The sequence below is a fragment of the Leptonychotes weddellii genome, chromosome 8, assembly GCF_054177405.1.
Source record: "Leptonychotes weddellii isolate Sample4059 chromosome 8, ASM5417740v2, whole genome shotgun sequence".
Taxonomy (NCBI): domain Eukaryota; kingdom Metazoa; phylum Chordata; class Mammalia; order Carnivora; family Phocidae; genus Leptonychotes; species Leptonychotes weddellii.
Window position 1 is genome coordinate 110909037 of NC_138376.1, and position 26092 is coordinate 110935128.

Sequence of the window (26092 nt, forward strand, 5' to 3'; positions counted from 1 at the left end):
TTATTTATTCATTTGAGAGAGAATGAGATAGAGAGAGCATGAGAGGGGGGAGGGTCAGAGGGAGAAGCAGACTCCCTGCCGAGCAGGGAGCCCGATGCGGGACTCGATCCTGGGACTCCAGGATCATGACCTGAGCCGAAGGCAGTCGCTTAACCAACTGAGCCACCCAGGCGCCCCAGCCTACTGCCTTCTAAATATAATCATTTTCTAAGTGTTTACCTCTGGCCCTCAACTGCCGCTTTTGTTTGGAAGACTCCCCCAAATAACTTCAACATTGACTTCCTGCTAGTGTGCTAATAATGTATTTCTGACTGTCTGCTGGACATCTTCCCCTGAATGTCCTGCCAATACCTGAAGTTCATGGTGTATGAACACAAGCCATGTAGGTCTTTCTCCAAGTCCCCTCTTGACATTCCACCACACCTCAGAGAGGTTCAGGCCATAGAATTCTCCATGATTTCTCTAGACAGTTCCCCCATCTCCTCACTTCTTCCTCAGTGTCCCTTGGATCCATTCATCATTTCTAATTCATTTTCACTGCTTTCCAAGTTCAGATGCCTGGTGGTTGCAGTCACCTCTTAACTGAATTGTAAGGATATAAATCAGGGAGCCCTGGGGATTCTTTATGACATAAATTCTTCTCCCAGCATCTTGCCTAACACTGTATAAGCCTATAGTTTTCATTTCTGCCTTGGGTAGGTAGTCTGGAATTCTGCATGTGGCTACTATTCTCTTCCCAGATACCAGCCTCGGTGACTTGGTGTGACTGCCAGGGGACTGCTGGACTATAAACAGAGTTATCACATTATAGGTAGATTCTCAGGGCTCTTATTTATCCACCAGCTTTTCAACCTAAAGATATTGGTCCAGATTTAATATGTTATTTTATTAGTACTTCTGTTACATTCATCCACAGTGGGAAATTTTTCATAATTGTCTCTCAAGCAAAATTTATTCACTTACTTAAAAATTATGAAATTTCATTTGACTTTATTTTATGACTTGTACATAAGATCTGCCAGTTTCTCCCCAAAAGTTTCATTGCTATGCCCAAGCTCAGCAAACCAAGGGATTGTTATCCTAACGTAGAGGAGGTAAAATTTGCTCAGTTGATGTTTTGCCCAGTGGAGATGTGTCGACCTTTTCTTCTTTTTTACAAACACAGTACAACCTCCACACACCATGACCTGCTCCCCACCCCAGACTCGGGGAGTTGTAGGAGATAAGGTTAGTAAGGGAAGGAAGGTAGAAGGTTGGTTGCTTCCTTTCTTATTTTCACTTCTGTAGCAAAGTTCTTGATATTTCCACGTAGAGCCATCAAAGCTGTTCATAGAACCCTTTGCTTATTGTGATCACAGTGGTATTCAAAACTTGAAATGCTTTTATTTAACAATAAAATTCATTTTCCATTTGCAAAGTGATCCCATTTTCTACTCAGAGTTTCTTTAAACCCCAAATACAAGTGATATTATTTAATCTGTTAAATATCCCATAGCAAGTCTAGGGGCTGTTGTGCATGTCAGAGCATCAGGATGTCATACAGCTGCACAAACATACTCATTCTGCAGGCCTATCGGCCACAAGTTTAAACTCTGAAATTCTTTGTCAGTGCTTGCAGACAGATGGAAGTCTTTAGTAGCTTTTCCCTTTGGGGGTTTAAAAATAATGGCTGCCTCCATTAGAAAAACAAGTTAAAAAACTGGTGATATCAAATTCCTAAAATTAATACTATGGTAAATAAGGATTATGTGCAATCAAAGGACCGTAGTTAATTTAAGCAAAGGACACACACTGCTTGCAACTAGCATGAGCTAAACTGTGAAGACACTGGGCATTGTTTTAGAGAGCATAACAGTACCTGCTGTAATTCCTTGGGTTAGTCCACAGAAGAGGCTGGAGGTAGAACTGAGTTATTATTCATTAAGGTTTATGTCTTGCCTCCTCTTAAAATAGAGCTCTATTCCCACCCATATCCCTCTGACCCATTTTGTACAAAGGATACCCTGGAGGCAGACTATTGACTAAATCCCACTTACCAGCTCTATGACCTTGGGCCAATTACTTGGCTCTCTCTGGACTTCACCTTCCTCATTTATAAAGTGGGAGTGCTGACAAGCACCTACTTCACAGGGTTGTGTTGACAGTTAAGGAGGCAACATTCATAACGCACTTAGAACAGGTCTTCATGTGGCCTGTAAGATCTATGTATTCAGCACAAATCAGTATGAGAATCATAGAATTTTTAAAATTGGAAGCAAGCCTAGAGATCATGTAACTTAGTCTCCTCATTTCAGCAATGAAATATTGGGGTCCTTGCCGAAGGTCACGGGGCTATTAAGAAGCAGAGTTGGGTGTGGGACTCAGCTCTCTTCTTGGCTTACAGGCAACCATTCTAATTGGATGGTTAAAACCCAAAACAGTAACTGAGATTTATTGCCTGTCCTGATTGTGCAACATCTTCTTTGCTTTTTGCTCTACAAATAGTTGTAGTGCCCTTCTAGAGCTACCAAGAGGTGCTACTGGTTCACCAGTTTAGCTGTCATATTCCAATGAGGACGGACTCATGGAGTGGGAAAGAAAGCCTTGAACAGGAATCACTGCGCCTAGATGATGTCTCTGCCATTAGTTAATGACTTGGGAAGCCACATAGTCTTCTTGGGTCTCAGTTTCTCCACTGAGGAGAGGTTTTTAATATATATATAGATTTTTAATATATATAGGATAATGTAGAATGTAAACACAGTTGTTGTTCCCATAACAGATAACGTGGTACTCAGTGTTCCTGCGAATTGCATGGCTCAGAACTGCTGCATGATTTCATATGCAGAGTGGGAATAAACATAAAGCTGTCGTTATTTATGGAAAATAAACTGCTTCTTCACCTTTCATCTTGCATAGGTGAGCTTCCAATTTAGCACAGTTTCAGGGCAGTCTCAAAAGATAATAGAAAGATAGATTAGCTTTCCCAGAAATCTGGCAAGGGAAGGGAGATATTATTTGCATTTTCCAGATAAAGAAATTAGTAATGATATCCTTTATAAGTAGAGGAGCTTGCATAAAGCTTATCATTGTCTCTATCATATCATAAAGCTCTATCATCTGAGGTCTTGTTAAGACAGCAGATTTCCATTTTGTAGCTAGGTAACTTTGCTTTGGAATGCTCATGTGTTTAGATGATTCTCATAGACATCAAGTTCAGTGAAAAAGGACAGACATAAAGGAGTATGCTGTATAATTCCACTAAGTTGAAGTTCAAGACTAGGTGACACAAATCAGTGGTAATAGGGGTTAAAACAGTGGTTATTTGGCGGAATGGATGGGAGAGAGTGGGTATTGACTGGGAAGAAGCACAAGGAAGCTTTCTGGGTCTGGAAATGATTCTAGACTTTGATCTGGATGGTGATTGCATGTACAAAATCATTTGCTGTCTGTCAGTATACCTAAAAATCATTTTGAAAGAGCTCCATAGTATTAATTTGAATGACTGATCTTACCCCAGGTCCCTTTAGATAATTTTATAGCTTCTTTCAAGTGACAGAGGACTGGAAATTGGCAAATATGGAGTTGAGTTATGAGAGCAGTCTTCCTCCGGGGGGACTAATATAACTTCATTTGACTCTATGATATCAAGGTTTTTCATATTCTATTCTTTTTCTTCAAATTTAATTTCTTGTTTACATTCTATTCTTTTTACTCTTACTGGATTTTAAAAGATGATGGCTACACAATTAAAAAAGTATTTTTAGCTGGGACACCTGGGTGGCTTAGTCGGTTAAGCATCTGCCTTCGGCTCAGGTCATGATCCCAGGATCCTGGGATTGAGTCCCCCATTCAGCTCCTTGCTCAGCAGGGAGCCTGCTTCTCCCTCTCCCTCTGCCTGCCACTCCCCCGCTTGTGCTCTCACTCACTCTCTGACAAATCAATAAAATCTTTAAAAATAAATATTTTTAGCCTTATTACCTTAATGTTGATTTTTCTTTAAACAATCAGCTGATGAAAAGCAATTTTTTTCCCTGCACCAACCAAAATCTTTTCTAACTCTAAAATTGTATTATTCTCAGATTTTTAAGTCATGGTGTATACATTGATAATATAGAAAGTTCACTAATTCTTTAGTTCCTTTTTAAATATTTCACATTTAACCATTTCACATGTTCAAAGACATGATCTTATAAATTTGCTTTCATTTTTTTTCCGTAAATATGTACCATGTGTCTATTTTGAGCACAGCAGCATGGCATGGCATGGCAATGAGAACGTTTTTCTTGGCTTTACTTTAAAAGGTCAGCCATCCTTGATCGGATCGCTTTCAGGCCATTCCCTCCTTGATTTCCACAGAAAAGTCTACTCATCTTTTCGGTTCCCAGTCAAGTCTCTCACTCCCTGTGAAACATTCCCCAGTCACCTCAGTCAGCGTTGACTGCTCCCCTCCATGGGCTTCCACCTTTGGGCTCTGTTCCCACCTTTGGTCCAGTGCCTCCTCACGTGGGGAGCACTGATTGCATCTGCTTCCCCAGCCATCCTGCTAGCTCTGTAAGGGTGAGAATCCTGTCCTACTGTCTGTGATCTCCCAGGACCTTATATGGTGGGTTCATAGCACTGAGTTAAAGCAGGCCTTGCTGTGCAATAGTAAAGAGAACCATCTCGGACTTGGAACCCAAGCTCTCCCACTTACGCAGTGTGTCACTTGAGGAAGATGCTTATTTATTCATTGTCAGTCGTATAATTTAGTCAATAAATCTTTATTTAATCTTTCTGTATATGAATACACCTCCACACACACACATTGGCAAATACTGAGCTAGGTATTTAGTCTCTGTGAGTCTTTTCTCATCTCCAAGATGGGACTGATGATGTATCTATGTCAGAGTTGTCATGAGAATTAGCATGAGCCAAGGCAGGTAAGGTACTTAGCTCAGAGCCTGGCACGCATACACACTCAATAAATACCAGTGATTATCAATTCTGCTGTTGATAAAGTGCTCACTAATTTCCACTTTCAGGAGAGAATGAAACACAAGGTAGGTCAGTGGCTAGTTCATTGCTGGGTACTGTTCATCAGACCTTTCACACTGGCATGAGCTATGGGATTTCTGTACCTGAATTGTGCCATTCACTCTTCCATCCCCATGAGTGCAGGGGAAAAAATGGATGAGATAGGAAATGTGTCCTCAATTGTCATGAAATAAGCTTCAGTCCATTAAATTTACTTTGATTCCCAAATAAAATTCTATTATTGAAAACAGTTCAGCTTCAATGATTTAAAAATAAAGAACAAGAAACCTTTTTTATTCCCAGGTTTGTCATTCTGTGTCAGCAGTACATGATACTAATCCTGGCATGGTGAGAGAGAGAGAGAGAGAGAGAGGGAGAAAGAGGGAGAGAGAGTATTGGTATGTTCGGATCAACTCTGTCTGTATGGCCTCACAGTAACTGAGTGAATAATTCCTGACACCATTTTTCAAGGCCCATTATCTACGCTTTTGAAAGATGTTGAATGTCAGTTACCTTATTTGGGTCTATCATGTGCTAAAAAGTGCTGAAATAGCAATTTGATGACCTATAAATATCTCTTGGTGATAAAATACTAGGAATTGAAAATATTGTTAAGAAGAGATTTTAGAGAGAAAGATGGGCAATTCTAAAGCATATTAACTTCCCAAAAGCTCTTTGAGCAGAAATGTTTACTGTTGGTAAAAGCAGTACTCCCTGAGGTCTCCCTACAGCTGGTATCTTCACCCCTAAGAACCTCTTAAATCCTCATCCTCATGCACCTCCATGCTAGCTAATGCCACATTTATACAAATGAACTCTTTATTTTAAGATAGTTTTAGATTTGTAGAAAAGTTGCAAAGATAGTACAGAGAGTTCTCATATACCCCCTACTTACTTTCTCCTGTTGTTCATCTCATGTGTGAGTATAATACATTTGTGACAACCAAAGAACAGGGCATTGGTGCATTACTGTTAACTAAATTCCATAGTTTATTAGGATTTCCCTCATTTTCCCCAACTGCTCTTTTTTGTTGTTGTTTCAGGTGGTATCCAGGATACCACATTGCATTTATTTATCATGTCTCCTTAGCATCCTCTGGTCTCTGATCATTTCTTAGACTTTCCTTGTTTTTAATGACCTTGACAGTTTGAGGTGTATCGGTCAGGTAATTTGTAAATGCCCCTCATTTTGGTTTTGTCTGATGTTTTTCTCATGGTTACAGCGGGGTTATGAGTTTTGAAGTATGATTCTCATCCATCATTTCAAGGGTATATATTATCAACATGACTTACTACTGATGGAATTAATGAAGATCACTTAGCTGAGGTAGTGTTTGTCAATTTTCTCCTCTGTAAGGTCACTCCTCCCCCTCCGTTTTATGTTGCAGTCTTTGGAAGGAAGTCCCAATGCGTAGCCCACATTTAAGGAGTGGGGAGTGTTCAGCTCCACTCCCTTGAGATGGAGTGCTTATATAAATTATTTGTAGTTCTTCTGTACAAATTCGTTTTCCCACATTTATTTAATTATTCAATATTTATCTATATCAGTATTATATTATTAACCATTCAGTATTTATATCAGTGTGATATTGTCTGTATCAGTATTCAATATTTGTCTCTGTCAATATTGTATATATTAATTTTATACTTTGGATTATCATCTAATACCACTTTATTTTGTTGCTCAAGTTGTTCCAGCTTTGGCCATTGGGACTCTTTCAGTTGGCTCCTGTGTGACTTTGACATACTCCCATCAGTATGTGTTTTAAGCACTTGCTTACTTTCTGGCACTGTAACATGCTCCCGGCTCATCTAGTATTTTCCTTGCCCTAGCCATGGAAGCAGCCATTTCAGTAGAGATCTGATTCCTTTTCTTTGAAGAGCACAGTTAGAAACCAAGAACTGAGTGCCAGTGTGCTCACTTGGGGTATTGCTGCTTCTAGGCCTTCTGAATGAACAGAACTAGGAAATACATGTGTGTATACTGAGCTATATGTACACGCGTATCTCTCTCTCTCTCTCTCCCTCTCTCTCTCTCTCTTTCTGTCTATCTGTCTGGCCAAACATGAGTTCATTATGACATTTCCAACCCTAATACAGTGCCGTATGGATCATTCTAGCTACCCCCCCCCCCGCCTTGCTTATCAATAAGCTCCCTTTCCAGCAGTGAGAAACCTGGCTCCCAACATCGACTGTCCGTTTACTTATTTATTCTATCCCAGTGTCCATGGATAGCAGTTTCAGAATTAACTCATACTCTCATGTAATGCCACACACCTTGATTTTTCTGTTCCTTTTCTCTTCCTGTCCGGTGATGATTCATCTTACCCCCCAAAAGGAAGAGATTTGATACAACCCAAAGTAAACTCTGATTAGCAAGAGAGTAAGGATCTCCATTAGTGAACTCAGGACAAGGATAGCCACTTGGCTTCCTTGGAAATCATTATCCAGTCTCATCTGCGATGGCTCAGAGCTTGAGTTTATTCTGATCTTGTTGCCTACTTGGTTCTGTGTCCAGAAATGTATGCCCCTGTATATGATAGTACATATATGAAGGCATTTTTCAGTTGAGAGAGGCCTCAAGTCAGTATAGGAAATAAAGTCAAATCTTCCCTAAACACTGCTCTAAAGTTCTATGGCCTTTAAAGGGGAAAGTGGCAGACATATACTGGAAAACATAAAAGCTGTAAAATTCATAAATATTTTGAAATGTTGATCTCAAGTGTGAAAAAGAAACTTCTGATGAAGGACAGGTTACTTTTCAAAACATGAAAGTCAATCAAAATTAGCCTTCAAAACAGGAAATTTAGACTTTCATCTGGGATTTACCTAGCAGTTTGTTCTCATCTGCATGTAAATGTAAGATTCAGGAGACTTGTGAAAATTTTTTTTATTAAATTTCAAACTGATTTTAATGGTAAATGGTTCAAAAGAAAAATTATAGCTGTACCAATGGAACTGGCAGTCTCCTAAGTGTTTGGAGGAGAGAAGAGAGTTTATATTCTGTTCATACTACTCAAAAGCACATGAAAATCCCCTACACATTCATGATTTAATAGAAATACAATGGCGGTGTGGCCAACTCTGCCAACATATGGTTCCTAATTGGAAGTGTAGTTTGCTTTACTAACCCAACAATTACAAAATTACAGATGAATTTATTCAGTCAGAAAAAAGATACGTATGTGTACGCACTGCTCTGGTCATTGGCACTGGCCCAGGCCCTTTCCAGAGCAGAGATAAAGACTAGAACTGTAGATGCATAATAAAGATAATGGCAGTTAATTTCTTATGCAGCTATGAATTTAACATTAAGGCTTTAATTCTTCACTCACTCAGTCTCCCCATCTGTCACCTAGAGAATTACTTATTTTTTGTTTTGTTTATTTTTGTTTTCAGGAGAAAAAGTAGATTATTCTTAAGTGGTTTGGATCAAAAGCAGAATTTTTATGGAGTGTCAAGGAACTGGATATGTGGCTTGAGAGAAAAGGAGAAGTAGATGTATGTCTATAGCCACAGAGATGAATTTGAGATAGAAACCCTCATTCCTATGTGTGTAATAGTCAGCCCTTATATCTTTCACAACATTTAAATTGTACAAAATTAAGCCCTTCAGCATAAAATCTCAAAAAAGAAGAAATACCAGACACTCAGTTCCTCCCTAGGTTTGCCGCTTGTTTGAGGAAGGTAGTTAGACAAGAGTGGAAGTAAAGTAAATCAGGATTTTACATTTTCACTCTGGCTTAGCTTCAAAATCAGTCTGTCCTATATTTCTCTCTGCCTATACCCTGTCCATATAGGCAGGTAAAATAGGGTCAGAAACCATCTATGGAAGAAACAGTCACTGCAGGATTTGCATTTCTATCTGAAACTAGAATAGGCATCACTAGAGGGAAGAATGGAATTTATCCTTCTTATTTGGAAGGAGCTCATAAGGATTTAGGTATTAGTGTATATTGATTGTATTTTTTCCTTCAGTTTAAGATTTTTCTAGTTCTGGTATGTCAAGTGATTTTTGATTGAGATGTAGACATTTTTATATTATGCTATGGGCTCAAAATCCTGTTGAATCCTTTTTTTTTTTTGAACTGGCTATGTCTGCCACATCTCCAGCATTGGAAGGAAGGGTACTGCCTCATTACTGCCAGGTAGAGGTAAAATTCCAGGTTCCCCACTCATCCTCTGTTGATACCTTATGGTGGAAATGGGGGCAGGGAATGCTCCTCATTACTCTTGGGTATAATGGTATTTCCAGATCCCTGCATGGTCTCCACTGATACCACAGTGGATAGGGCTGGTCTTGTTCCCACTGGGCATTGGTTTGATACCACTCCAATATTTATGGGGATGGAGGAGGAGAGACCCCTCATTACTGCTGGGTAGGGGTGGGTGGACAGCCAGGCTCCCATGTGGTTACTACTGACACTGTAGAGGATGGTTCATTACCAGCTGGTGGGCATGAAGTTCCCAACTCCCTCCTTGCTCTTCCCTGAATTCTCTGACAGGGAAGTTGGGGCTTCTTGTTACAATTTCATGAGGGTAGACATCTAGTCTACCCCACTCAGCCTTTGCTGGCATTCATGGTGGTAGTTTCTCTTGTGGTATTTGGCTGGAGTAGAGCAGTTATTGTCTAAAGGTTTTTCATCTTGCTAGGCTGTCCCTTTCTTGCTCTTTTGTCTGGAGAACAGGCTTTTGTTGAGGCTTTTTTGGTCTATGCCTCATGGTGTCTCCAGGTTGGTGACCGCTTCAGCTACAAGTCTGGTATAAATGAGACAAAAAGAAAACCCAGGAATCTCACCTTCATGTTGTTTCTTGGGTCCTGAAGTCTCAGGGTGGTCTACTTTCTTTTCACTTTGCAGAGTCTTCTTATGCTTCGTTTATATATAACATCCAGGGTTTTTAAGTTCTATTTAGCAGGAGGAATAGGAAAATAAGTCTACTCCATTTTCCTGCAAGCAAAAGTTCTTGCCGTTTAGTTTTTCTTTTGTTTTGTTTTTCCCAGTATTTTCTTATGAAAGTTTGAAGACGGAAGAATTACACAGTTAATCACCACGTATCCACCCCAATATTTAACACTTAACTTTTTGCTATATATATTTTTTGAGTATAAGTTTTATTTACTTTATTGTATTTATCCATCTGCCCATTCCATCTGTCTGTTCATTAATTTTTTTTTTTTTAAAGATTTTATTTATTTATTTGACAGAGAGAGACATAGCGAGAGCAGGAACACAAGCAGGGGGAGTGGGAGAGCCAGAAGCAGGCTTCCCGCAGAGCAGGGAGCCCGATGCGGGGCTCGATCCCAGGACCCCGGGATCATGACCTGAGCCGAAGGCAGACGCTTAATGACTGAGCCACCCAGGCGCCCCTGTTCATTAATTATTTTTGATGGACATCAGTACACTTCACCCCTAAACACATCAGCATGCATATCATTAATTGCATGCAAAATCACTATTTATTTATGGTTTTTTTAAAGGTAAATTTTATATAAAGTAAAATGCATGATATCATAAATACCATTTGATGAGTTGTGTATGATCTATCCCTTATTGAGATAATTTCAGTCACCTCAGTAAGTTCCCTTCAAGCCCCTTCTCAACTAATGTTTACTTCCATCTCATTCCAAGAAGCAACTACTGTTCTGATTTTCTTTTTTTTTTGCTATTGTCATAAATTCATTTTGACTCCTTTAGAACTTCATATAAATAGAACCACACGTATGTATTCTGTTGTGCTTGGCTTTTTTTCAGCACAATGTTTTTGAGAGGCATTCATGTTGTTGTATGTATCAGTGGGGGTTTATCATTATTATTATTGCTGAGTGTTATTTCATTGCATGAACAATACCATGGTTTATCCATTCTGGGCTGCTTCCAGTTTTTTGCCATTACCATTTAATAGTAGGAATAACATAAGCCATCATTGTCTACCTTCTGTTTTGAACATAATGCAAGGCAACTTAAGGTTTTGGGCCTTTCTCTGATTAATAAGTTGATTAAGGCACTAAAGATATGTTCTATCACACACAATACCCACATTTTCCACACATTTCTTATTGTTAGCGAAAATTATCAGTTTATTGGGAAGCTGAAAACTTTCTTTTTAAATAGAAGTAAAAGATAGTTTTAGATTGTAAAAATTAGAATTTAGCTTCTTGGCACTACATTTTATTTTGCAAAGGAGAAACAGTGGTTTTAACTACACCATAACTGTAGTATTCATTACTGAGAATGCCATACTAGCCTCTGGAGGAACATCCTATTTCAGGAATACTTAGAATACTCTCTTCCTCCACAAACTAGTGATGTAGTTGCTGCAGACGGATCCAGCTGTGTTTCACAGACCCTTATTTGTCTGGCCCTACCTATTATGTAAGTCTCTTGCTTCTTTTCTATTTTCCCAAAATGATTATCTAAGGGGACTGTAATTTCTGATTGATTGATTTACTGATTGATATTAGGGGAGTTCTACCAGCTAGGGAGTGGGACAAAATAAACTTTACATGAGATTCCAATTAAAGTGGTCATACTTGCTATTAAAGTGCAGGAAGAAACAGATGATGTTATCTCAAACTTTTTATTACAGCTTTTCTCTGACTTTATTTTTCTTTATACAGTTGATGGACTGGACAAAGCTTCTGTAGCAAATTCGGATGGCCCAACAGCAGGTTCCCAAACGCCTCCCTTCAAGAGAAAGGGGAAACTCTCCACCATCGGTAAAATCTTTAAGCCTTGGAAATGGAGGAAAAAGAAGACCAGTGACAAATTTAGAGAAACCTCAGCAGGTATGAATATCATAACTTTGCTAGAAGATAAGTTGTTAAATTTTTAAAAGATAAAAAATTGTGTCTTGTAGGGCTTTTTTTTTTCCCCAGAAAAAAGTCCATATTTGAAATGAAATTAGTTAATTTCAGGATAAAACAACTTAGAGTTCTGATTTGCCTCCTTTTCCACTCACTGACTTTCTAATATATTCTTGTTTTTAACTGTATACTTGTAAATTCATATGGAAAACTAGTGTGGAGGGAGGGGAAGGTGAAGGAAGGTGAAATAGAAAATTAGAACGGAAAATGTTATTTGTCAACATTGTACCTGAAATATCCATTCCCACACACACAATATTATCTGTCTATCTACTTAGTTCCAGTAGCACAATCCTATTTTTAATTTAAAAGTTTTTTGAATGTTTTTTTTGAATGTATTTGTTTCGTGGGCAAAATGTAAATGGCTGTTTGAAGGAAAAGTGTTGCTATATTTTATTGTTAAATTTAAAATTTCCATCATGCCTTTAAGACAAATAAATGGTTTCTGTCCTAAGGGAGTCATAACACTATTGGTGTGAAAATTTATTATTATTATTTTGTGGATTTGTTAAACTTTAAGAATTACATTATTTAGTACCTTTCATATGGACTCATGGAAGAAATTAGCTTTAAACCTCAGGCCTGAATTAAGCCCAATTTAAACAAGTGTCTGGTATCAGTGATATTACCTTTAAGGTAGAAAAGCATTTATCTCTTGATGTAAGTTCAGCATTCTCCATGCTTATTGTCTAATACAGCCACTTCATCAAAATTCCTCATTGCACCAAGGTTAATATTGTCAGTGTATGTGCAGGGTCACAGAGCATATCTTACTGGTCTGTGCTGACATAGGAGCTGGCCTTTAGTTCTAGAGCTGTGAAATAAAATAGAAAATACCTCACATAGCACAAAGGTATGGAATAGGGACACCAAAGCTTCCTAACAAATTGCTTCTGATGCATTTGCAGCTATATAACTTCTTTGAGCATTTAATGTTTAAAAAAGAAATAATGATACCATATCTGGGATTTGTTTCAAAATCCTGGAGGTGGGGGTGAGTGTAGATGAAAGAAGATTGGCCACAAGTTGGTAATTGCTTAAGCTTGGCGATGGGTACAGGGTGTTTATTATCCTCACGTCTCTACGTGGAGATACTGGAAAATTTCTATAATGAAAAGAGAGGGGGGAAAAAGAGACTTGGCTTAAGAGGAAATAACAATAGCTTGGTTATTACATTTTCTGTAGTTTCTAATCGGCTTCTTGGATTAGAAGCAGTGGAAAGTGGACAGAGTGCTGTGCTGAGTGAGGACATCTGAGTTCTGGTAGTGTCCTTGCCTCCCAGGTACCATGTGACCTTGAGCAAATCAGATCAGAGTTGAATGAGTTGAATTCCAAGGTGCTTTCAGTTCCAGATTCTGTTGTCAGTCCTTGACTCCTAATCCCTGGCTGGACATCTTGTTCTCCCTTATTCTTCAGTTGTGAATGGAACCACACCGGTCTTCTTAAGTGTCCCCCTCCCATGTTTCCCTAATTGTTGAGAGAATCTGGCCCTTCAGGTTACCATGGCTACCCAAGATGGGAGTAGGGCTCCAGACAGTGCCGGTAAGAAAATATTAAGAAGGGAGGATGAAAGTCTCCTTGTTTGTCTAGCTTGCCCTTTACTTGAATCTTGGCTGCTAACTTTTCTCTCCCTAATGTAGAAAAGACAGGCACAAAGAAATTCTCCTTCACTTTTCCTTGTCATCTATTTTTAATATTCAGGCTGTAACCCTGAATATTTAAGAAAAGTCATTTTAAACAGCATTAAGTGTTATTTTATGTTATCCCATATTTGTTGAGGAAAGCCTAGCCATCTTTCTATTGTTTTCTTTTCAGATTCACATAGGATTTTATATAAGTTTAGCTCCAAAGAGTTATTTGTGGATACTATATCCCTAGTTCCTAAAGACTACCAAACTACATTAACAACCTGAAAAAGTTATTAGATGTTTGTTTTCTTTGCAACAAAATTGTGACATAACAGAATAAAGACAAGCCAAGGAGATATGTTAACAATTCTTTGTGAATTTATCTGCTACATTTGTGTCATTTCTTTCTAAACCCATCTTAATGTCTTACTTGAATTTCGTTAAGATGTTATCAAGTGTCCCATTATAAAATACTTTGTTGTTACCTTATATATATGCTTATTTTAAGGCTTAAATTTCTGCTGAGCTTTATGAAGTGTATCAGTAAAGCCTAAAATAAAGGGAGGCACAATGGTGTAACAGATGTTTTATTCACATTGAGGAAAGATGTCACATCTAGAGGAAAACTGATGCATTTGGAAATAACTAAGAGAAAGGTGTTTTTTTCTTTAATAAATTGTCTCAAACAGTGAACTCTAGTTGTTTGGATATGACCAAGGCCATGTGCTGTCTGGCATACTATAAAGTACACCTTAGGCACGTCCCACAATATGTTGGGATCTGAAAGAAGATGCATTTCTTCCAAGAAAAGTAAATCTTTGTTTTTCCTTCCCCTAAACTCCTGGCGTTATAGTCACATGGCTATGAATCTTACTGCGTTCTGCTACCTAGTGATTAATGCTGCTTTTCCTAGTCTGGGTTTCTGTTGTAGGAATTTTTAATTGGTAACAGAGAGGATGCAACACTGGTTTATTAATGCCATCGTAATCAGTGCCATTGTACTCATATGTTTGCTGTGGTGGTGGTAGTAAAGAAGGATCCTAGTTGGTGGAGCATGTGAGTCTTGATCTCGGGGTATGAATTTAAGCCCCACATTGGGTGTAGAGATTACTTAAAGATAAAAATCTAAAAAAAAAAAGAGAGAGAGAGAGAAGTGTCCTGTCCTCTGCTTGCTTTGGTAGTCCTTGAGCCAGCTATATTTTGGAAGGCCATCTTGTCCTATAAGTCAGGCTGGGCCTCGGCCCCAACTTCAAGTTCTCTGGCCTTGTTTTAAAGTGGAAAGTTACCTGTCTCTTCAACTCTGTGTAGGCTGGTCCACAGACTGTTGGGTCTAGGGCAGGAGAGCAGTCTTCTTTCCATTTACTTTCCCCCAGTGCCTCTTTTCTTCACTCTTCATCTCCTGAGCTAGAGGGCCCTTCTCTGGTCCCACCTTTGCTCTCAGTTACATCCCTTCTGTGTCTTTAGAACTCAAAATGTTATTTACACTTCTTTTCCTACATAATTATTTCTTCCTGGTTTTTTTCTTTCTTTTTTTTGGTGGGGGGGGTGCCGTGTGTGTAGTGGCTGAGGTTCCTCCCTCTGGATCCTTAAATATATTTCCATCTCCACAAAGATAAGAATACAAACAAATCCCCTGTCTAAACAACACTTGTTCCTCCAACTTCTGCAGAGTCTGTTGCCATCAAGACCAAACATCTTGAAAATCCAGCCAATGTCACTGCTTCCACGTCCTCTCCACACTATCATTCCTCTCCCTCTGCCATCTCTGCCTGCATCCAGCACTCCACTGATGACACTCCAAGCCTCCCAATCGGGAAATTCAGAGTCGCTCTCTCATTTTCATCCATCCCAACCGCTGCAGCATTTGCCATCACTGGTTGGTCTTCCCTTGATTTACAAAAGATGTCATTATCTTGGTTGTCTTTGACTTTTCTTGCTGCCTTTTGTCTCCTCTTTCCCCCTTCTCCTGTCCCCTAAACCTTTGAGGGAGTTTGCTACGTGTCTTAGCCCTTCCCTTTCTTTGTGCTCTTTCTCATCATGCCATCTCTTCTCAGTACCCACATCTCTCAAGCCGAGTCTCCACCCAAGACCTAGGCACATCTACCCAAGCACTTGATGGGTAGCAATGCCTAAGGAGTGCATGTTAACTCGAAATCTATTCATAAGGTCTACATATATCTGCACTGAAAACGTGATGCATGCAAGTATTGTTCTGGAGTCAGATATTCTGGAGTGAGTGAGCAAGCAAGGTTCCCGCCCTCCTGGAGCTTTCATTCTAGAGAGGTAGATGCTATGAATGAGCACAGAGTGAGAGAAGAGGGAGTGGAAAAGTACTATGTACAAAATCCATTTCAAAGCAAAACAGATCCCTTGCCAATCCCAGCTATCTGTGCTGTTGCAGACATGGCTTTATTTGGCATCCAGACTTGGAACCATAGAGTCCTTTGACTCTTCCTTGCCTCTTACCATCTTCTACATTCCATTAGTTCCTAAAACCTTTCATGTGTTTTCTCCCGGTACAGGCTCTCTCACATTAGCCTTTCTTCTCAATCCGTATTATCTGGTCCTTATCACTCTATTATTGCAGGTAGCCTCTTGGTTATATTTAGGTATTAGCTGTACCGGCTATAGAGAGCTAGAGAATGCTAGAGAAGGTAGGGAGAAGGTGAGGTTCTGGCAGTAAATCTGCCCACAGGAGAAACTGACCTAGCTGGTGAGGCTGACAGTGAAGGTTCAGGATGCCAGAGGCTGTCAGGAACCCCAGGGTAACCAAGATGACAACTTTCCAAGTCTCAGGCCAGGCAAATAGAGCAATGGGTATTTCACACTAAAATGGCTTGTGTTCTGCCTGATGGGGTAGAATAGGAGAGCATCCAGGTAAGTGAGAGTGGGAAATCCAGGTAGACCTTAGTAGCCAGGGTATTCTAAATTACTTAGGTGGTAGTACTCATGAGCAGATGGTGCCTGGTACAGGAATCAGAAAGACTCAAAGAGAGACCCTCTCCTTTTTTTTTTTTTTTCAAAGGAACCAGGGAATAGAACTGGTAACTAAGACAAGAAGTTACCAAAGGATTCAGGACAGAAACTTGCTGTATGAAGTGGAACACAGGGAATGGGTTTGAGGGAGTGGTCCCCTCAGGCCCCAAACCTCAAGTGCTGGAGCTCCTGTTGCTAAAATGGTACAGCGCAAGAGCTGGGTGACCAGAAAGAACAAGGATTATTGTGGATTTGGAGAAATAGGTAGGCAAACTACCCATCCCTACCCTCTCTCCTCTAGGTCAACTTAGATACCACTATGAGGGAATCTCTTCAGGTAAACCATTACCTAAATAAAGACATTTATCTTCATTATAATCATGACTTTTTTACTTGTGTTGTCAGTAATGCAGAAGGAATGCCTGCCTAGATTTTTAGATAACATTGTTGCAATGATTGCGCCCCCCAATATGTACACTTAAATGGGCCTTGAATTGCTTATTTGGTCCTGTCGGTCCTTGGCTTAAAGTATGACTGACCCCACATTGTTTCCTAAGTGAATTCCAGACTCTTAAGCTCTCCTCAGTGTAACCCACACTGACCTTTTCTGTCATTTTCCTGTCAGTCACTTACATTGGATTTCAGTCACACAGGGTCACCACTTACTGAGCATGCCCCAAAGCCTTCTTGTCCCCAAGCCTGTCTTCCTTTCTTCTTTCTTCTTGCTCTGAGCATCATCATCTTACAGCTACACCTGGGGAGATACCATGTCATGCAAGGGTCATGACATAGCTCTTCTTTCCTGAAGATATTCTTTTTTTAAGTAGGCTCCATGCCCAGTGTGGAGCCCAATGTGGGTCTTGAACTCATGACCTTGAGATCAAGACTTGAGCTGTGATAAGAGTTGGACGCCCCACTGACTGAGCCACCAAGGCACCCCTTTCCTGAAGATACTCTTTTTTTTTTTTTTTAAGATTTTATTCATTTATTTGTGAGAGAGAGAGCATGAGCAGGGGTGGGACTCTCCGCTGAGCAGGGAGCCAGGCTCAATCCCAGGACCCTGAGATCATGACCTGAGGCAAAAGCAGATGCTTAACTGACTGACCCTTCCTGAAGATACTCTTAACCTTGATTCTCTATCAACTGAGTAGGAACTTCCCCTCCTTTGCTTCTAATTCTGTTAAGATATGTATACTTTGACTTTTCTAGTTTATGTGTCTGCTTCTAATTTGCTATGTAAAATATTGAAGGTCAGAGACTATCTCATTCACTTTTGCCCCACTTCAGAAAGTACTTTATATAATAATTTATACCTAGTATGTACGTTTTTTTTTAGAGAGAGAGCTCAAGCATGAGCGGGGGAGGGGCAGAGGGAGAAGGTGAGATAGAATCTTAAGCAGGCTCCACGCCCAGCACAGACCCCGATGATGGGCTCTATCTCACAACCCTGAGATCATGACCTGAGCCAAAATCAAGAGTTGGACACTTAACCGACTGAACCACCCAGGCGCCCCCCAATATGTACACTTAAATGGGCCTTGAATTGCTTATTTATTGAATATCCACTATAACTAAAAATACAGCACTGGGTGCTTCAGGACTTTGTAAAAGAAATTAAAGATTGAAAAATCATAATGGGAAAGAGAAAGACAATAAATTAAAATACTAACCAAAAACATGTACTCACAATTGCAACCATGTACAACTATTAAGAAGCCAACAAAATAATTAGGGAAAATTTCTCTTTCCTATCTTTGCCCTTATTTTAAAAGAAACTTATACTCCTAAATAAAGACATTTGTCTTCATTATAATCATGACTTTTTTACTTGTGTTGTCAGTAATGCAGAAGGAATGCCTGCCTAGATTTTTAGATAACATTGTTGCAAGTTATCAGCATTCTAAGAATCAGAGTGATCTGTAGAGAGTCCTCTGGTAAAAACTTTAATGTACTGGTACTCTGCATTCTGTAATAATAATAATGTCTAATTTGTACTGAATGCTATCATATGCTAGGTTCTGCTCCAAGAACTTTATTCACATTAACTCATTTAATCATCAAAGCTTATGAAGTTTCAGTGCTACTGTTATCTCAGTTTTACTGATGAGGACACTAAGGTCGGAAAAATCAAATGACTTGCCCTCGGGCATACCTGGTAGGAGGCAAACACGATATCTGAACTCAAGCAGTGTAGTGCCCAGCCAGTACTTTTGACCATTACACTATGTTGTATCTCTGGAAGATAACTTCATACCCAGATCACTAAGGATTGATCACTGAAAGGTGATTCTACTGTGTGGGTTTGCTTCATATCCTAGAGTTTTTGCTGTGAGAAGGATTTGGTCTGAAGAATAATTTTGATTCTACTTACCTGACTAATTTTAGCAGCGTATGCATAGAAAAATGGTTGACAAGGGTCAAAATTATGTTTGGTCCTATTAAAGATCATGTTCTCTGTAACCATAGAGGCATAATGTTGCTGCGTGGGATTATTTTCTTTATCTAGAAAGTAGGGCAAAGTTAGAAGATTTGCATAGGGTGATATTTGTTAAGGACTGGTCTGATTGCATAATAAACAACAGCATTTTGGTTTCATCTATCTTGTTCCACTAAGAAGATGGAAGTGCTTTCGTGTATCATTCACCCTAACACCGCCTTGGAGCAAGGGAAGAGAATCTCTCCCTTTCCCAATTTACTGTAGCAGAAGGAAGTTACATAATCAGCCAAAGACCACACAGCTCAACCAGGTCCACATAGCGCTCCTTGCTGATACATTAGACAACACTCATTTGTCTTCTCAACAGATGTTTACTGAGCATCCACATCTACTATGTTTCAGGTACTGTTATAGACTCTAGTGATACAGCAGAGAACTAAAGAGACAATCCTGCCTTCCCTTATGGCGCTTATATTCTAGTAGGGATAGGAGGCAGAAAGTCAACCCCCAACGTTAGAAAATGAGAAGAAAAAACATAAAGCAAGAAACAGGGAATATAGGAGGTAAGTTACAGTTTAAAATGTGGTGGTCAGAGAAACTTTACTCGGAAAACAACATTTGAACAAAGACAGGAGGGAGGGAAAGAAAAGTACTCAGGGAAATCCTATTAAGTAGTCACATGTGTTAGAGCATGGATTTCCTTCTATCTAACAATGGTGTCAATATACTGAATGTAGTTCGTTATGAACTTTATCCAGTCTCTTAATGATTAAAATATCTCACATTCATGAACCTCATGGTTGTTAATCTTGGTATCTATTGCTGGCACCATGGCTCCTAACAAATCATGTCATTTCATTCTATACAATTCTAGGAGAGAAGCAGGAATCCAGGAAAGGAATTTAACTCTGTAATATAAATGTTTGGTTATGGCTTCCTTTCTTAAGTTAGAATTTAGGAGCCAGATTTTGACAGGGCATCAGAAATCCAGCTTCATGGAGTCTGAGTGTAGAATCCCTCATATGTTGGTTTTTTGGTGGATTTGAGTATCAAGTCCTGCAGAGAATGCTTTTATAAACTGACACAATAATGTGTGATCGCCTCTGTGGGTAAACAGTCCCTAACTCACATGCCAGTGGTATCTGCAATACTGATTTGTTATATTACTTGGAATGACAAGTATATTCCCAAATTAATTTACAAATTCACTTTGGTCCACAATACACCTGAAGCTGGGCACTATTAAAACATATTCACATACAGCCAAACACTACTTACTGAAACTCTAGGAAAATATCTTCTGAATTTTCAATTGAATGAGAATTTGAGGGCTGTAGAATACCGTACCTTTCATCTGGGTCTGTCCCCAAGGCAGGAATGTCCACTGTCTCCAGCAAACCTGACAACATGTAATCATTCCACTTCTGAGCTCCTGATTTCTCGCTCTAATTATTGAGGAAAGTTTCTTTTACATTGAGCCGAAACAAATTCTCTCCAATTTTTCTAGCTATGCCCTGGCACTAATATATATATATTTATACATATCTCCAAATCACAGTGTTATGTGATGGTCCTTCCATCTTTCCGTAAAGTTCTTTCATCCCCTTGATGTGTTTTCAGTTCGGAGTTTCTCACCATGGGGCCATATTAAATTGTCTAGATTATTTAGTACATTTTTGTTGAGTACCAGGCCCAAGGCAGTTTGTTCTGAGGACACAGTGATGAACAAGCCTGACGAGGTCCCTGCTCTCACAGAGCCCACAGGGTACCAGACTTCATGTTCCCTTTCTTAGCCATTTTAATGCCAAGATAACACCATGACTTCCTCCCAGATTGTTATGATTGCACTTCATCAACCATGTTTTTTATATTTAGAATTGCATCTGCAATAGGAATTCATCTTGTTATTAAAATGATAAGAATTTGTCAGTAGGAATGAAATATCTTTTGCTCACTTAATGTTCTATGTATAGAAAAAGAGCCAAATCCTCCAAGCTGGGTGATCCATTTTACCCCCTTCTAACAATGTGCTGTGTATGTCCTTTCTGTATAACCACTTCTACATATTCTCCAACATATGTCTCCCTCAGTTGTGTATGTTTCCCTGACAGTGTCCAGCTGGGTGTGCTCCCTCCCGACATTAGACCTACCCCTTGGATCAGATCTGACTCTTTCAAGTTATCAGGAATCCTGTCCCACCACATCTCAAAGAGTTATTTTCCTAGGTTGACCCCCCAGATCTCCTTTCTATAGTACTTTTCTGCCTCTGCACCCATTCATACTGTGCCCACACTTCTGGGATGTTATTTTCTCTGAAAGCACCAGAAATCTCTGCTGCTGTGTCTTCTGTCCTAGCTGCTGTCTTCCATGGGACCTGATTTTAGACCGTTATCTGAGTGTTTTCCTCCCTCTCTAACTCAGCTTTAAGGTCCTCTTCACTAGGCCAATCCAGTCTCCACCCGGCATATCACTCCTTTTTCCATGGAATGGGCCTCACAGGCTGGCATTACTGTACAGATGTTAAGGTCTACAAAACCAGACCTTGATTTGACACCATTAGTTCCAGCAGCTACTCCCTTCGGTTGTCCACTCCACTCTTTGTATGTCATGATTTCAGCCAGAAGGTTAGAAAACCACCCCTGGCCTTCCACACCTTTCTGTTTCCTACTCAGAACTTCTGACTGGATGGGCTGTCCAGTTGCTTCTGGGGAAGACAATCATTCTTGTTAAAAATCAGTAGAATAGGGTTTGAGGAGTCTCGGCATGGCCTCCTTCAGGTCCTAAGAAACACATTATGAGAAGACAGCTTTCCTTCGGAGGAGCCACCCCGGTCTCCGTGAGGCGCCATCCTGAGCTCACACATCAGTAAGAGCTCCTCGGTGACCACCGTGTGACTCTTCCTGCCGGCCCTGCTGAGCCTTCCTTGTTGTTCATTCACACAGCACATACTCACCGACCTCCTCCTGTGAGCCTACATGCTCCTCAATGCTCCAAGAATACAGTAGTTAACAAAGGGGGAGGTTTCTTGAGGCTTGTGAAGCTTGTTCTTCAGTGTCTCGGGCGTACCGTTCTTCTCAGCTGTCCACATTGCACGTCAGCCTTTCCCTCTCTGGGTTCCCCGTTTTTCTCCTGTCAACCTCTTAACTACAGTTTTGATTCCTCTTTTCTTTCTCAAAACATTTCTCTTTGTGCCTTCCTTAACTCTACCGTTTTTCCATTCCTTCTACTTATCTTGTACCTTTTCCAGATCAGAGCAAAGAGAGATGTTCCCCAACTCCTTTTACCTTCACATTGTGGGGTGGGGGGGAACTGGTTTATGTTTATAGCTCGCCTATTGGGGGCTTCTCTGAGGAAGAAAAGCAGAGGTCACAGCTGAGAGATCACTGGAATGGTTTTCGCATGGTCCAGACCTCATAGCCTCCAGGCTACCTGTGGCTGTTTTTGGCAGCCCCTTTGGAAACATTTCCTGCAAACTTCCCCCAGCAAAGCGGGGCCCTAGGAATGAAGCTTTTCACTGAGCACTGGTTTGTGCTTGTGTGTCAAACCTTAGCCCTTTCAGAAAACACAAATAGGTTTTTGATTTTTCCAAACCTTTTCTCTGCCTTGCCTCTCTTTTTGACCATGGCCATGGGCCAATGAGCCTATATAGTCCACAGACAAATATAGTGGCTATTCCTGACAACTCTGACGCTGGACGCCTGAGATGTTCTTAGAAGTAGGAGTTGTGTTTGGCTTAGGTTGGAGGCAAATATACAAACGAACTACTAACTAGTTCACTATTACTGCATTTGTGATCATGACTTTCCCAAAAGAGGTCATTTCTTGGTCATTCACCACTCTGGTATTTTTTACTTTGAGGGGAGTGTGTGTGTGTGTGTGTGTGTGTGTGTGTAGTTCTGTGAATTTTAATATATGTATGTTTTGTGTAACTACCACCATTATCAGGATATGTCCCAGATCCATCCCTCCCCAGTCCTCCCGCCCCATCCTCTTACAGTCATACCCCCCCCTCCCCTTGGCCACCTCCCCCCGCTCCTAACTTCTGGCAACCACTGCTCTGTTCTTCACTATCATTTTGTTGTTTCAAGGACATCATAAAAATTGAAATCATTCAGTATGAAATGTTTTGAGACTGGCTTTCTTCACTCACCTTTTCACCTTTGAGAGTCATCTGGGATGTTGTGTGTACGAGTCAATCCTTTCCATTGTTGGTTGATACTCTGTGCTGTGGATGTACTCTGTTCATTTATCCATTCACCTGTTGAAGGACGTAGATTGTTTCCAGTTCGGGGTGATTATGAATAGAGCTGCTATAAATATTCGCATACAGGCTTTTGTGTGAACAAAAGTTTGCATTTCTCTAGGGAAAACATGTAGGAGTGAGATTTTTGAGTCATACACTAAATGCATGTTTAACTTTATAAATAACTGCCACAGACTATTTTCTAGAGTTCTGCATTCCTTACCAGCAATGTAGGAAGGTTCCAATTGCTCCATATCCTTGTCAGCACTTGGTATTGTCATTATTATTTTTTATTGTCGTAAAAAGACCTATCATAAAATGTACTGTCTAAACCATTTTTAAATGTACAGCTCAGAAATGTAAAGCATATTTACAGTGTTATGTAACAGATCTCCAGAACTTTTTCATCTTACAGAGCTGAGACTCTATACCTATTGAACAACTCCCCACTCCCCCCTCCCCACCTCCTGGTAATCACCATTGTACTTCCTATATGTATGAAGGTGACTACTTTAGTATATTTCATATAAATGGGATCATACAGTAGTTTTCCTATTAGGACTGGTTTATTTCACTCAGCATAAAATATCCTCAAGGTTCATTCATGTTGAAGCATGTGTCAGCATTTCCTTTCTTTTTATGATTATACAGTATTTTATTGTATGTATATGCCACATTTTGTTTATCCATTCATCTGTCAATAGACTTTTGGGTTCCTTCCACCTCTTGGTTGTTGTGAATAGTGCTGCTGTGCACACGGATGTGCTGTCTTTATTATTTTAGCCATTCTAGTAGGTATGTAGCAGTATTTTATCATAGTTTTAATTTGCATTTCCCTAATGGCTAATGATGTTCAACTATTTTTAGTGTACATTTCTGCCATCCATGTATCCTCCTTGGTAAAGGTTCTGTTCAGATCTTTTCCCTGTTTTGTAATTGGGTTATTTGTTTTCTTACTATTGAATTTTGAGAGTTCTTTATATATTGTGGATATAAGTTCTTTGTTGGATATGTGATTGCAAATATTTTCTCCCAGTCTGTAGTTTGGCTTTTTATTCTCTTAATCTCTTTTGCAGAACAAAAATTCTTAATTTTGATGAAGTTCAGCTTATCAGTTATTCTTTATAGGTCATATTTTTTGTGTTGTGTCTGTTTGCCTAACCTCAGATCACAAAGAATTTCTTCTGTGTTTTCTTCTAAAAGTTTTATAGTTTTATGTTTTACCTTTACGATCAATTTTGGGTTAATTTTTATGTAAGGTATAAGGTTTAGGTTAAGGTTTGTTTTTGCATATAAATGCCCAGTTATTTTAATACTATTTGTTGAAAAGACTATCCTTTCCCCGTTCAATCACCTTTGTATCATTTTAAAAATCAAAAACCATATTTTTCTTCCATATACTTCTCTTTGATAAATATCTGTTCAAGTCTTCTGGCCAATTTTTATTGAGCTATTTCTCTTCTTAATGTTGAGTTTTGAGAGTACTTTACCTAATCTAGATATAATGCCTTTATCAGATACTTTATTAAAGATATTTTTTGCCAGACTGCAGCTTGTTTGTTCTTTCTTTTTTTTTTTTTTTTTTAGATTTTATTTATTTGACAGAGAGAGATACAGCGAGAGAGGGAACACAAGCAGGGGGAGTGGGAGAGGGAGAAGCAGGCTTCCCGCGGAGCAGGGAGCCCGATGCGGGGCTCGATCCCAGAACCCTGGGATCATGACCTGAGCCGAAGGCAGACGCTTAACGACTGAGCCACCCAGGCGCCCCTTGTTTGTTCTTTCTTTAAGTGTCTGTTACAGAGCAAAGGCCTTTATTCTTAAGAAATACAATTTATTACTTCTTTCTTTCAGGATCATGTTTTTGGCGTCATTTTAAGAACTTTCAAGAGCATTTGTTGAAAAGACTATCCTTTCTCCATTGAATTGCCTTTGTGTCTTTGCCAAAAATTAATTGGCCACATGGTCTTTGTCAAAAATTAAGACTCACATCTGTGTAGGTTTATTTCTGGACTCACTATTCTGTTCTCTTAATCTGTGTGTCTGTTCCTTCACTGATATCATGCTATCTTGATTAGTATAAGTCTGAAAATTAGATACTGTAATATTTCCAACTTCATTCTTCATTTTTAAAATTGTTTTGACTAGTTTCTTTGCCTTTTCATACAAATTTTGGTATCAGATTGTTTATATTCTCAAAGTTTCCTGCTGGGATTTTTATTGGAATTACATTAAATCTATATTGCAATTTGTGTAGAGTTGATATCTTTACTATGGTTACTTTCCCAGTATGAACTGGTATGTCTATCCATTTAATTAGCTCTTTTATTTCTTTCATTAGCATTTTGAAATGTTTGGAAAACAGTATTAGGTTTATACCTAAATATTTCTTTCCTTTTAAAAAACTATTATAAATATATATGTGTTTTTTTTTTTAATTCTGTTTCCAATTATTCATTGCTAGTTTACAGAAATACAATTGTATCATGCTACCTTGCTAAATTTATTTATTAGCTTTAGTGAAGATTCCTTGGGATTTTCTATGTAGACGATTATATCGTCTGTGATTAGGCATGGTTTTATTTCTGCCTTTCAATCTGTATGTCTTTTATATCTTTTCTTGCCTAACTAGGACTTCCAGTATAATAGTAAATAAGAGTGGTAAATGGGACATCCTTGTCTTTTTCCCATTCTTAGACGGACTTTCATTAAGTATGGTGTTAGCCGAAGGTTTTTTTGCAGATGCACTTTATCAAGTTGAGCAGGTTCCCTTATATTCCTGATTTTCTGGGAGTATTTATTATGAACAAATGTTGAAAGTCTCTAATGCTCTTTCTGTATCAGTTGATATGACCATGTGGTTTTTCTTCTTTGGACCACATTATTATGATAGATTACACTGATAGATTTTTAAATATTGAATCAGTTTTGCATCCCTGAGGTAAACCCCA

General features: G+C 39.3%; 1 protein-coding gene across 8 annotated transcripts in view; it reads left to right on the forward strand.

The window, feature by feature from the left end:
• The window catches only part of PHACTR2 (phosphatase and actin regulator 2), a 255603-nt gene that overhangs the window by 149327 nt on the left and 80184 nt on the right, over positions 1–26092 (forward strand). For all 8 annotated transcript variants that reach the window (XR_014147366.1, XM_081827428.1, XM_081827426.1 and 5 more), the window contains exon 2: positions 11615–11782. Coding sequence is in view for 7 of the 8 variants with exons in the window: in XM_081827428.1 (XP_081683554.1) it covers positions 11615–11782 (168 nt within the window). In the remaining variant the exon portion in view is untranslated. The remainder of the gene's footprint in view (positions 1–11614; positions 11783–26092) is intronic.